Genomic DNA, 13,034 nt, shown 5'->3' with positions numbered 1-13,034 from the left:
CCAGCAAATTGGGTCTGAGGACTAGCAGAAGAGGTTTGGTGACTAGCAAAATTTTCAAGGATCCTTCCCTCACCTACGGCATGTAAGGACCCTGTTTGTGGACTTCAGCTCAGATTTCAACACCATCATCCCAGACATCCTTCACACCAAAACACCCAGCTCACTGTCCCAGCCCCCACCTGTCAGTGGATCACAAACTCATCTGTCTCCTGACAGACCGGAGGCGGTCATCGGCCTCATCCAGGATGGTGACGAGTCTGCATACAGATGGGAGGTTGAACAGCCGGCCCTCTGGTGCAATCAGAATAACCTGGAGCCAAACATGCTCAAAAATGTGGAGATTACAGTGGACTTCAGGAGAAGCCCCCCAACACTGACCCCCCATCACCATATCCAACAGCACTGTGTCTACTATGGAAGCCTTTAGGTTTCTGGGATCCACAGTATCCCAGGACCTAAAGTAGGTGTCCAAGATTGACTCCATCATCAAAAAGGCCCAACAGAGGATGTATCTCCTGCACCAGCTCAGGAAGTTCAACCTGCCTCAGGACCTGCTGATCCAGTTCTACTCTGCAATAATCCAGTCTGTCCTCTGCATCCATCACTGCCTGGTTTGGATCGGCCACCAAACAGGACACTTATTTTAATTTTATACTTATATCCACTTGGTACTTAATTTATCTTACCTGTATTATAGTGTATTATATTTTTTGCTTAGTACTTCTATTCCTGTGTGCACTGACGTGACAGTGACCAGCTGTAACAAAAGAGTTTTCCCTCGGGGATCAATAAAGTATTTCTGATTCTGAGGAACAGACTAACGGACAGTCGGGACTGCAGAGAAGATCATCGGTGCCAACCTGCCCTCCATTCAGGACTTGTACAGGTCCAGAGTCAGGAAACATCACTGCAGATCCATCACACCCTGGACACAACATGTTCCCCCTTCTCCCCTCTGCGAGGCGCTACAGAGCACTGTATGCCAAAACAACTAGAACAGTTTCTACCCGCAGACTGTCGCTCTGATGAACACTAACACTAATCACACAGTGTCAGGAACAACCCTGTGACACAAACATCATCTATAATTTATCTAATTGTGTTTGTAAATATTATCACTTTTTAAATCTACACACGCTGTACATACTGTATATACTGTCATATCCACCTACCTCTTATAAAGCAACCTGTTACATTAATCAGATTTATTTCAGCATCATTTGCACTCTGCAACATTGCACTAATTGTCTTGTACTTTTCCAAAATATATACTGTATATATCTATATATTTGCACAAAGTAGCTTGATGTTTGTTTACCTTGTTGAGCTTGTTCTCCTTGTTTTAGCTGTATTTCTGTGTATGAATATTGAGAGCAACGAAAAACCAGAGTCAAATTCCTTGTATGTGTACACATAACTGGCAAATAAAGCTGATTCTGATTCTGAATAAGTGTCAGAAATCTGAATTTACTGCTCCCAGAGTGTCTGTTATAGAGGGAGGAGTGAATGAGTAAACGTGACCCTGAGTCTTTGCCTGTGGCCAATTTACCAGCAGCTGTTGCCCCTAACAACAACTGTTAGCATCACAGGACACACAAACCATGAGGTGGACATATTTCTATGTTTTTGGAGAACAAAAAGCCAAAAAAATGGATCTTTAGACTTTGTTTTGTTATGACAGGTCTTCTGTGTCTGACTGTCTGATCTGCACAAATAACTTCAGCTGCAAAGAAACAACCAGCTCAGCACATCTAGACTACCAATACACACACACATATAAACAAATAAACACACAAACATCAGCAAACAAACGAACCTTAACCAATCCGAGACGAGTGTGAAACCATGGATGAGTGGATCCATGGTTCATGGATGAAAACTTCAGTGTGAACGTTAACGTCCAGAGAGATCAGTGTGAACCATCTGGACCCACAGTGTGTGTGTGCCATATGTTCTGTCATGTAACTCAGTTAGTCTCTCTATCTCTTTCCCACTGAGAGAATCTGTCACCTGTTTCCTGCTCTGCTCTATGATTGGACGGCAGAGTTGGCTGCCGACCAATCATAGAGCTGTAATTAATAAGAGAGAAAGGTGTGTGTGTGTGTGTTTGTTTGTTTAGAGTCAAAGGAGACTGTGGATAAAAGAAAAGTTGCATAAATATTAATTATCAGAGGACACATACACACTCTGAGGATTGCTTCTTTGTTGGTTTGTTTACAAGTTTTGGCATCATTTCTATTCATAAAAACAAAAACACCACAGAGATGGAAAGTCAGAATGCAGCCGTCGCCACGGCAACAGCACTTCACACAAACACACACATTATAATGAGTTCACACAGCAACTGAAACAATTAAAGTAACTTTAAGATTGAAAGTTGATTACTGAGCACAGCAAATTTTTTCCAACTGGTCTCCAGAGGTCTGAGGACTAGTTACAGAGGTCTGGGGACTAGTTGCTAAAAAACGCGAAAGGACCTCTCTAGAGCCAGTGATTGGTTTGTCCGTTCTGGGCTACTGTAGAAACATGGCGATGCAACATGGCGGACACGGTGGAAAAGGTGGTCCACTCATTTTTGCGGAATTGTTATAATTCAGCCACATTGGAGGGTTTTCGAGCATGAACTGCCTTTTTAAGGTCATGCCATAAGGGTGGCCCAACCAGTTATTAGGTTTAGGGGGCAATCACTTTTTCACACAGGGCCATGTAGGTTTGGATTTTGTTTTCCCTTAATAATAACAGCCTTCATTTAAAAACTGCATTTTGTGTTTACTTGTGACATTAGTTTGATAATCTGAAACATTTAAGTGTGACAAACATGCAAAAAAATAAGAAATCAGAAAGGAGGCAAACACTTTTTCACACCACTGTAAAGGGCTTATTCTAAGGTAACGAAAACACAACGATTCTTATTGTCAAGTGATTATATACTAATGAAAACATACTTTTGAACATCATATTCCTTTTCTACCAATATTTCTGCCATAGATCCCCCTAAATCTTACACAGTGGTCCTTAAATGAAATTATGAAGTTCACAGAGGATATAAACACATCAAAGTTTAATCGATCAGTCAGCAGCAGTTAGAGAAAATCCTGCACTCACCTGCTAAAGTGCATATGTGTTACATTGGTTACCAAATGATTTACATACATTTATACAGTACATAATATCACTTCCTGAACACTTCACAATCTGCAGATGGATTTATTAGTAGTTAATGTTAAAATCACAGATATACTGGCAGAAAATCCTGTGGTTGATCCGTTTCCTTTCACACCACAAACGAACCACCAAAGTTCACTTGGAACCAGACTGAGATCCTCCTTTTCAGTTGGTCTCTGTCCAGTTGTTTGGTCCACACCAGAGTCTAACTGACAGCTTTCATACCAGAACAAAGAAACCAAACTCAGCAGGCAAACACACTAGAGTTTTTTTTAACCGAACCAAGCAGGTTAATCCTTAAATAAAATTAGATAAAATGTAATAAAAGAATAAAATTAAATTCTGACATGATTTTTTTCCACATCAACAAACTGCAGGTTGTTCATAATTTCAAAAACACTCTACCTTATGTCTTTAATTATTATTTCAGCATATTTATTATCATTTACAGCCACTAAACTATGAACAGTCAGCTTCATGTTTAGAAATTCTCACAGAGCTGGTGGAATCTGAAATTAAATCCTCATTAATGTGTTAACGTTAGAGATTTTAAAAAGTGTTCAGAAATTCCTCACTTATTTTGAAGTTACACCAGAAACAGATGATCGATGACTGTTGTCTTTGTGTTTACTTCTGTCCTCTTTTTGTCTCTGCAGAACATCTACTGTTACTGTCTGATTCTTTCTTTGTGTTTTTACCTGTTAGAAGTTTGCTCTGATGGTTTATATTATAATATATTGTGCAAACAAATAAACACAACTAACTGCTGTGTGTGTATGTTTTCTGTGTGTTCAGAGGAAGAGTAAAGTTCATTATCAGGTTGCTGTGATCATCAACTACCTGGGTCACTGTATCTCTCTGGGAGCTCTGTTACTCGCCTTCACACTCTTCATGAGACTAAGGTAATGTACCTGTCTATCAATTTGTCTTTCCACCTGTCTGTCTGTCTGTCTAACATGGCGGTCACACCACAAAGTGACATTCGCTCATCCATGTGAAATAGTTTGGGACTGGAAGCTTGGTGATGTAGTGACTACTCGCGGGGCTAACGGTTAGCTCAGTCACTCAGTCGTTTCATTCAATAAAAAGTATTAAAGAGAGATGATAAAGCTTGTTAGCTCCTTAGCTTAGCTCGGTGCCTAACAACACAATAAGTCTCCAGAGTTTATTAACAACTGTACCAGCATGATGTCCTCCTGACTCCTAACTTGTGTAAACCAGGTCTCTGTTGTGGAACAGTTTATACTCCGACAGAGGAGCTCCAATAAAACTTGATGGTGACACACAGCTAATAAGCTACCATGGTTCCTCCATTTTGAACTCTCCAGCTCTCCGTCCACTCAGAGCTCAGCTCTGTCAGGATGGCTTTCTATCGGTCAACTGCACATATTGGCGTGTCAAAGTTCACCAAAGTTAAACTCTACCCAGGAAACTTGTGTGGATTAATTTTACCTCCTCCTGCTGATCACGGCAATTCCATTAGAATTGATTGATTTTGCCACAAAATTTCAACGTTTTAAATTGTGGTGTGTTGAGGCCTTAACTCTCTTTTTAATTGTCTGTTTATCTGCTTGCCTACCTATCTCCCTACCTGTCTCCCTAAATGTCTGACAGCAGTAACTTCCTGACCTGTTTGTAACTCTATCCTGTTACAGACTGAGTCTGTTTACTTTAAAGTCCCTGAAAACTTGAATTCAAATCTGAGGCACTTAAGTCCTGACATGCTTTAGTCCTGAGACACTTTAGTCCTGAGGAATTTCAGGCATTTAGCAAACCAAAGCTACTAAAAGAGCTCTGTCATGACCGCAGTCCAGGATTCTGGTTCTGAATCTTTCCTTGGTTTTCCCCACAGTTCATCCGGTGGGTAGCGGTTCATGTGGTGGTGACTGATGAGCAACAGTTTGCTTTGAATGTTCGGCCTCATCATTTGTTGATGCTGGGTCTGGACCTCCTGTAGCTGCTGCTGTTACTACTGTAACTGTGACTGGGAGCCATCTCTGAGTCCAGTATCTAGTTCTTATAATTCATCCCTGACTCACACACTGGCAGTCTTTACTGATGTTAGAGAGGAGGGGTCGGATCAGGAGCAGACTATCAGCTATCAGATAAACATCCACCGCTGTAAAGACCTGAACCAGCAAATGAAAAGTTAGACTAGACCTGATCAGAGCCAATCAGAGCCGGAGTTGGAAATAAAATGAGAGGTTGAGGGAAGAGATTCAGTCTGCAGTGAAATAAAACAGCAGGTAAACAAACCTCCGACTGAACTGAGACCATCTGGCTGATCAGCTGATTGAGACTCTAATGAACCTGAAGGATCTGGATTCTGTCTGCTCCTCTGATCCTCACAAATACATCAACAAACCAGTGTGTGTGTGTGTTCAGTGTGTTCAGTGTGTGTGTGCTGGGTGATGTCCAGTCATTGTTGGAGGATTAAGGATCAAACAGATTCTGAGGATTAGAAGGATCAGAGACTCACAGATGAAATGAAGCTTCAGTCCGTTTCTGTGTCACATCTCAACCTGTTTTGTTGTTTTTAATTAGAATCTGAATCTCTTCGTGTCATTCACTTTTAAGAGTCTCACTTTACTATAAATTCTCTAATAGGGGCCTTTATTTGGAACATGTTTATATAAGACATGGGACATATCCCCAGTTAATACAAACTCAACACTTCCTCCATGTTTTCTTCCACAACACTAATTCATCAGTGCACCAACAGAGCTCTGAGCTCTAGACCTCGCTAACTGCTCTTTAGGTGACACATTAAATAACCTAATAATAATACAACCCTACTTACATTGTTATTAGTGTGAAATTATCATTGAAGTAGGCTAAACATTTTTAATCCAGTTTAATATATGTTGAATTTAACACATTTATTACAATTTACTATGATATATTTATTCAGTATTTGACTTTACTATTAGTTTTATTGAAGCATCTGAGGGGGTCCAAGAAAAATCCCCTTCTCTTTTAATGTCACAGAGACATCTCAGACTGAGAGAAGAAGATGATGATGATACAGACAATCTGACAGATTAAATATGTATGGATGAAAAGATGAAGCTGCTGTTCTGAATTGCAGGAAATTGAAAACATTCCCTCCACAACCCCGATGGCTGCTGGACCTCAGAGTGATGTCACTCAATTCAAAACCTTTTCAGTTTTTAATAGAAATATTTTCAATCACCTGTTAATTCCAGTTTTACACTTTTCAGTTTCCCTGATCGATAACAGCAGGCGCTCACTAAACTTTATAAACACTGGTATGAAATAGTCCCCTAGTTTTGATTAGATGAGAAGCGCTACTAAAAGTACTAAAGTACTAAATGTTAATTTTACATCAAAAACTCAAGTTTATGTGGATGTATCTGAAATTTATATGGTCAGAAGAAGAAAAAAGTACCTGTTTAAAACAACAACAATTTAAAATGTTTGACTCTACATCAAATACACACAGTAGATATGACAGAGTTTCATTAAATAAACAGGAATAAATAGTGAAAATGTTCAAACATGCCCCGTCGAACGAGCAAATAAACCAGTGTGACTGAAGATGTAACCTGTTAGGAGTAAATATGTTAATGAACTGTACAATTGATGTGACTCATAATAATGTCAAACAGAAAACAGAGTGTTTCACTCTGATGAAGACTCTCTTCTCTAACAAAAACAAGGTTTTTATACCTATTCATTACAGTCCTGGCTATTAAAACCATCAATATGTTAGTGCATCTCTCAATACTATCTGACTTCCTGTCTGTTGCTCTCAGTTCCAAGCCCATTGGTTCCTACTGAAGACATAAGTCTTCCTTAAAAATATATACTGTAGTTTAATTTTAAACTAGACTTGTAAGCAGGTTTACTCGGGTCCAAACACATGACACAACAAACTTTAAGACTCTATGACACAGAGAAATAAGATACATCAGGCTTTATACACACACAATACTAGTATTGTATTAGTATAAATATATTCAGTGTTGGTTTGAAACTGCACATGTCATTTGTTGACCAGAAGAAAATATAAAATATCATCAGAGTTATAGTTTGTTATTGTACTTTTTGTTTGGTTTTGCATGGTTTGCACTGATATGCACTTCTTCTAGGAAATAGCCCGTCACACATTTGTTACTTCTAGGCTGGACTACTGCAATTCCTTATTATCCGGCTGCCCGAATAAGTCCCTTAAGACCAGAATGCTGCAGCACGTGTACTGACAAAAACTAGCATATTTCTCCAATAGCTTCTCTGCACTGGCTCCCTGTAAAATCCAGAATAGAATTTGAAATCCTTCTCCTCACCTACAAAGCTCTTAACGGTCAGGCTCCATCGTATCTTAAAGATCTCATAATACCATATTACCCGACTAGAACACTTATGATCTGAGGATGCAGGGTTACTGGTGGTTCCTAGAGTCTCCAAAAGTAGAATGGGAGCCAGAGCCTTCAGTTATCAAGCTCCTCTTCTGTGGAACCAGGTCCCAGTTTGGGTTCGGGAGGCAGACACCATCTCCACATTTAAGAGCAGGCTTAAGACTTTCCTCTTTGATAAATCTTATAGTTAGGGCTGGCTTGTGTGAGTCCTGAACCATCCCTTAGTTAAGCTGCTATAGGCCTAGACTGCTGAGAGACTTCCCATGATGCACCTCTTTCCTCTCTCCTCCTCTCCCTCTCCATCTGTATGCATTTTTATCCCATTACTGCATGTTACTAACTCGACATCTTCTCTCTCCCGTAGTTTTGTGCTTTCTCGTCCCTCTCTTCTCTCCTTCTGTCGCTTTCAGCAGGTATTTCTGCCTCCGGAACTGCAGAGTCTGGATCTGTGGTTGTGGGCCACCTGCTGCCCCCGTGTTCCTGCTCGACAACTGCTGCTACAGTTGTTGTTATTGGCTCTGTTACTAATACTATCATTATTTTTCCTATAGCTGTCATTCCTATTATTACTAACTTATTAATATTAACACTACAATTACTATTTACTATTTAAAAAAAATAATAATTCTACGTGGTCTTTGCATTGTGCCTCCCTCTCCCACCACCCCCCTCCCCAAACCCCTCCCCTCTCTCTCTCTCTCTCAAAACCTAACACAGCAGCAGCGGATAGCCGCCCACCCTGAGTCTGGTTCTGTCCAAGGTTTCTGCCTTTTAAAGGAAGTTTTTTCTTGCCGATGTTGCCAAATGCTTGCTCATGGTGGGATTTGTTGGTTCTCTGTAATAAATATTATAAAGTTCGGTCTGGACCTGCTCTATACGAAAAGTGCAATGAGATAACTTCTGTTATGAATTGGCGCTATATAAATAAATTGAATTGAACATAGCATTAGTTAGCACACATCAGCTGACGCCTGCAGCACAAAGCAGAGGCTCAGTAAAGGCAGTAGAAGCAGTTGTTGTCGATGCAGTGAATGTGCTAAAGCTGCTGTAGTAACAGGACGGTGGTTCATCCTGATGAGTTTTGTCAAGATGCCATCAGTCGCTTCCATAGAAAACAATTAATGTTTTGATGCTTTGTCTTCCAGCTGCAGTGTGTTTTGTCCTTTAGTCTGACACTAAAGCTCCCACCTCCTCAGTTTTTATATGTTACCAAACCTACTGTGTTTGAGATGGAATCATTACAACCTTCAGCAGAGTCACAAACTGACTGTAAGCAGCTGCTGCTGAAAATGTTTTAACCCATCTCTCTCTAAAGTTAAGACTGTTTCCTGTCCAGGTGACCACCATCCACCATCTTTGTATTTAGAATCAAGTTTAAAAAATCTTTTGTATGGTGCAGCAGAAATAATATTTTTCCATCCATATGTTCAGAAGAATTATTACTGTGTGTTCAGAGCAATAAGCTCAGCAAGCAGCAGTGATTGTTGCACTGATATGCCCTGGGTGTCACCTCCCAGGCTACATACAAACTGCCCTATCTTACAGGTGAAGATAGTGGGGACCTGTAGACACTACTCAGGGCAGAATAAGTTCCACACCTTCTCTGCACATTTTTATATTTATAGTTAATAATCTCTTTAAAGAAGATTTAAATATTTAACGGATGTCCCTCGGACTCGGTCTTTGGTTTTTAGAGCCCAAGAGTTGAGTTGCTTACTAATACTAATTCTCTTCTCTTTGTTGCCAAACACATTAATCTCTGTTATGTCCTTATTTAATTGAAGAACATTTTGGCTCATCTAATTATTGATCTGCTCTATACAATGACAGTGATTCTATTGGGCTGAAATTGTCTGGTGAGAGAGCCAGATATATCTGTGTATCATCTGCATAACAATTGTAAGCAATGTTGTTCTGAAGAATTTGGCCCAACGGCAGCATGTAGATATTAAACAGCAGAGGTCCAAGAACTGATCCCTGGGTGATTCTGCATGTCATAGCCACTCTATTAGATTCATAACTGCCAATGGTGAATAAGTAACTCCAGCCTTCTAAATAAGATCTGAACCAATTAAGGACTGCTCCGGAGAGTCCAATCTGTCCAGCAGTGTTCTATGATCTACAGTGTCAAATGCCACTCTGAGATCTAGTTAAACCAGAATTGATATTTCACCTGTATCAGTATTCAGCCATACATTATTTAACACTCTTTTAAGAGCTGTTTCAGTACTGTGCTGAGGCTGGAAGCCTGATTGAAATTTGTTAAAATGACCACTTGAGTTAAAAAATTCCTGAGTTGATTAAAAACAACTTTCTCGATGATCTTAGCTATAAAGGAAGATTTGAGACAGGTCTATAGTTGTTTAACACAGAGGTATCCAGAGCTCTCTTTTTTAATAGAGGCTTAATGGCAGCTATTTCTATTGACTTTGGGCCTGAAAGCAGTAAGCTGTTACGGACAGAGTAGGCCGGAGACACAGATGGTTTATTGTACAAGATGGATACAAGCAGTGAGTAGAAGTATGGAAAATGGCTACTGATACCATCCTTAGCTTAGCAGCGTTGGAGATCAGAGGCTGGAGACAAACACACAGGAGACAGGAGAAACATGAGGCAGGAAGCTGGAGCTCAGGTGAGGAGAAAGCACTCTTTTCACAGGTTGGAATCTGAAACGTTGTCATGCAGGATAGCGAGTAGTGTCCTTGTTGAAACAAAGGCCCAGCATGTCTTACCTGTGAGTTCTGTTGGATTGATCCTTTGTTTCCTTGGACCTTACCTGGATTATGGACTTTTCAACTTTGCCTGCTCCCTGTCGGACTTGTTTGCCTAGTTGGACTGTTTCCCTGATTTTGTCCTCTGCCTGCCGGAAACCTGTGTAAGCTTTGATTCTTTATTATAGCATTGCATTTTACCAGTCTGCCTCCGTTGCCTGCAATTGGGTCCTATTCCTTGTGTTCCCTGCTCCCTTGCGGGACAATCCCATGACAGCCGATCTGTTTCCTCAATGGTTTTTGGTCAATAGCATTCAATTGTGACATAATAGTCAAATTCTTTCTAGGTGGTCATAGAGATGGCATAGTTTCATTGTTTGACTGTGTGGTGTTGACGACAAATAGTTATTTTTTTTCTCCACTAAAGAAGCAAGCAAATTCATTAAATTTCTCTGTGCAAAGAAGTTCTGGGGCTATTTGTTTTGGGGGGTTTGTAAGCTTATCAACCACGGCAAATAGAGTGCAGGTATTGATGTTCCTGTTAATCATCCCTGTATAACGCATAGTTAAAACTACAAAAGCTTTGTTTGTATATGTCAGTTTTTGAAGTTTAGTTTTTCTCCTTATGTTTGGCTTTCCTGCATTCTCTGTTCAGGGCTTTTATCCCATGGTATTTCACCACGGTGCCTTCTGTTTGCTCAAGGTTTTTCTGACTGTTACTGGTGCATCCATGACATTAAAAATTTTCAAGTTAAAGTTATCCAGGAGTAAATGAACTATCTCTGCATTCATGGTTGGTTAAATAATTATTGCCTCCTTAAACTGAGCACTAGTACACATTTATATTCCTTTTCTTAACAAAAACAAAGCTAATTTGAACATCCGGTGCAATCAATAAATCAAAGAAAACACAGAAATGATCAGGCCTAATAACCATAACAGAAGAAATGTCGAGACCTTTAGAAATAACCAAATCTAAAGTGTGGCCTGGAGCATGCATAGGCTCTATCACATGTTGCGAGAGACCATAAGTGTCAAGCAGTGCAAAAAGTTCTGTGGCATGTGGATGTTAAAATCCCCTGATATGATAAAAAAAAAGTTGGCCTCAATGGTCATAACTGGCCGTAGTTCATCAGTCATCAATACAATTTGCAGAGTATCTTGGAGTTCTGTAAATGGTTAACAAATAGCACTTTTCAATATGAAACTGATCTTTTCAAAAAATTACAAAGTGTTATCTCTTTGCAGAGACAATAGATGCCCTTGGGGCAGTCTGAGGTTGTCGTGATACAGGTAACAGATTAGACGGGTTTACCTTGATTCTTTCTATTTCTAATCAACACCAGAATAAAGAACATTATAGGCATTACAGAGCTTTACATTGTATTTCTATTTCTTATTTATCTAGTCACTGATTTTATACTACACACAACAACCACTTTTATTGTATTTCATACTTTTGTTGTTAGTTGTAAATTTATTTAAATTTATATGAATGCAGGCTATATAAAAATAGATTTATTACACAGCTTTGTTGAATACTCTATTCTGATTGGTCAATTACGGCATAGTACGGTCTGTTATTTCTGAAAAGCTACGAATAACAGACCGTTGCTCTGGATGCAGTTCTGATCACAGACTCTGGAGTCAAATCATAACAATCCGCAGAAAGAAGTCCTTCTTTCTTGCGTTGACTCTGTCATTGAGGAGTTAATTCAGTTCAGTGTGTTAACATTGAGCTCATAGTTAGTGATGGTGTTGTACTGGACTGCAGTATGTTCAGAGGGGTTCCTAATATTCTGACCAGCTCATTAACATTAGAAACAACAGCAGCTTTAACTGTGAGCTCTGTAATAAACAGAGAAACAAACAAACTAAACATTATAAACTTCATAAAGATAGATGTTATGGCTGGAGGTGTACCTAATAAAGTCGCTACTGAGTGTATATAATAATAATAATAATAATAATAATAATAATAATAATAATAATAATACAGACACCCACACTTCTGAAAGCACACCTATGTCCTTTTGTACAGGTGTACTTCAGGACACTGTGAAATAAGTGTTTGCAAACTGAGTCAACATTTAGAGCTAAAGTATTGTCTGCCTGTTACAGGTGTGGTTAGTTACACGTGTGTGTGTGTGTGTGTGGTTAGTTACACATGTGTGTGTGTGTGTGGTTAGTTACACGTGTGTGTGTGTGTGGTTAGTTACACGTGTGTGTGTGTGTGTGTGGTTAGTTACACGTGTGTGTGTGTGTGTGTGGTTAGTTACACGTGTGTGTGTGTGGTTAGTTACACGTGTGTGTGTGGTTAGTTACACGTGTGTGTGTGTGTGTGTGGTTAGTTACACATGTGTGTGTGTGTGTGGTTAGTTACACGTGTGTGTGTGTGTGGTTAGTTACACGTGTGTGTGTGTGTGTGTGTGTGTGTGTGGTTAGTTACACGTGTGTGTGTGTGTGGTTAGTTACACATGTGTGTGTGTGGTTAGTTACACATGTGTGTGTGTGTGGTTAGTTACACGTGTGTGTGTGTGTGGTTAGTTACACATGTGTGTGTGTGTGGTTAGTTACACGTGTGTGTGTGTGTGTTAGTTACACGTGTGTGTGTGTGTGTGTGTGTGTGTGGTTAGTTACACGTGTGTGTGTGTGTGTGTGGTTAGTTACACACGTGTGTGTGTAGTTAGTTACACGTGTGTGTGTGTGTGTGTGGTTAGTTACACATGTGTGTGTGTGTGTGGTTAGTTACACGTGTGTGTGTGGTTAGTTACACGTG

General features: G+C 39.8%; 1 protein-coding gene across 2 annotated transcripts in view; it reads left to right on the top strand.

The window, feature by feature from the left end:
• crhr1 (corticotropin releasing hormone receptor 1) overlaps positions 1–13,034 on the top strand; it is a 53,284-nt gene that overhangs the window by 29,068 nt on the left and 11,182 nt on the right. For both annotated transcript variants that reach the window (XM_044181951.1, XM_044181950.1), the window contains exon 6: positions 3,961–4,067. In XM_044181951.1, coding sequence (XP_044037886.1) covers positions 3,961–4,067 — 107 coding nt within the window. The remainder of the gene's footprint in view (positions 1–3,960; positions 4,068–13,034) is intronic.

The sequence above is a fragment of the Siniperca chuatsi genome, linkage group LG21 (genome assembly GCF_020085105.1).
Source record: "Siniperca chuatsi isolate FFG_IHB_CAS linkage group LG21, ASM2008510v1, whole genome shotgun sequence".
Classification (NCBI taxonomy): Eukaryota; Metazoa; Chordata; class Actinopteri; order Centrarchiformes; family Sinipercidae; genus Siniperca; species Siniperca chuatsi.
The sequence above is the reverse complement of the archived record's forward strand: the minus strand, read 5'-3'. Positions and strand labels throughout refer to the sequence as shown.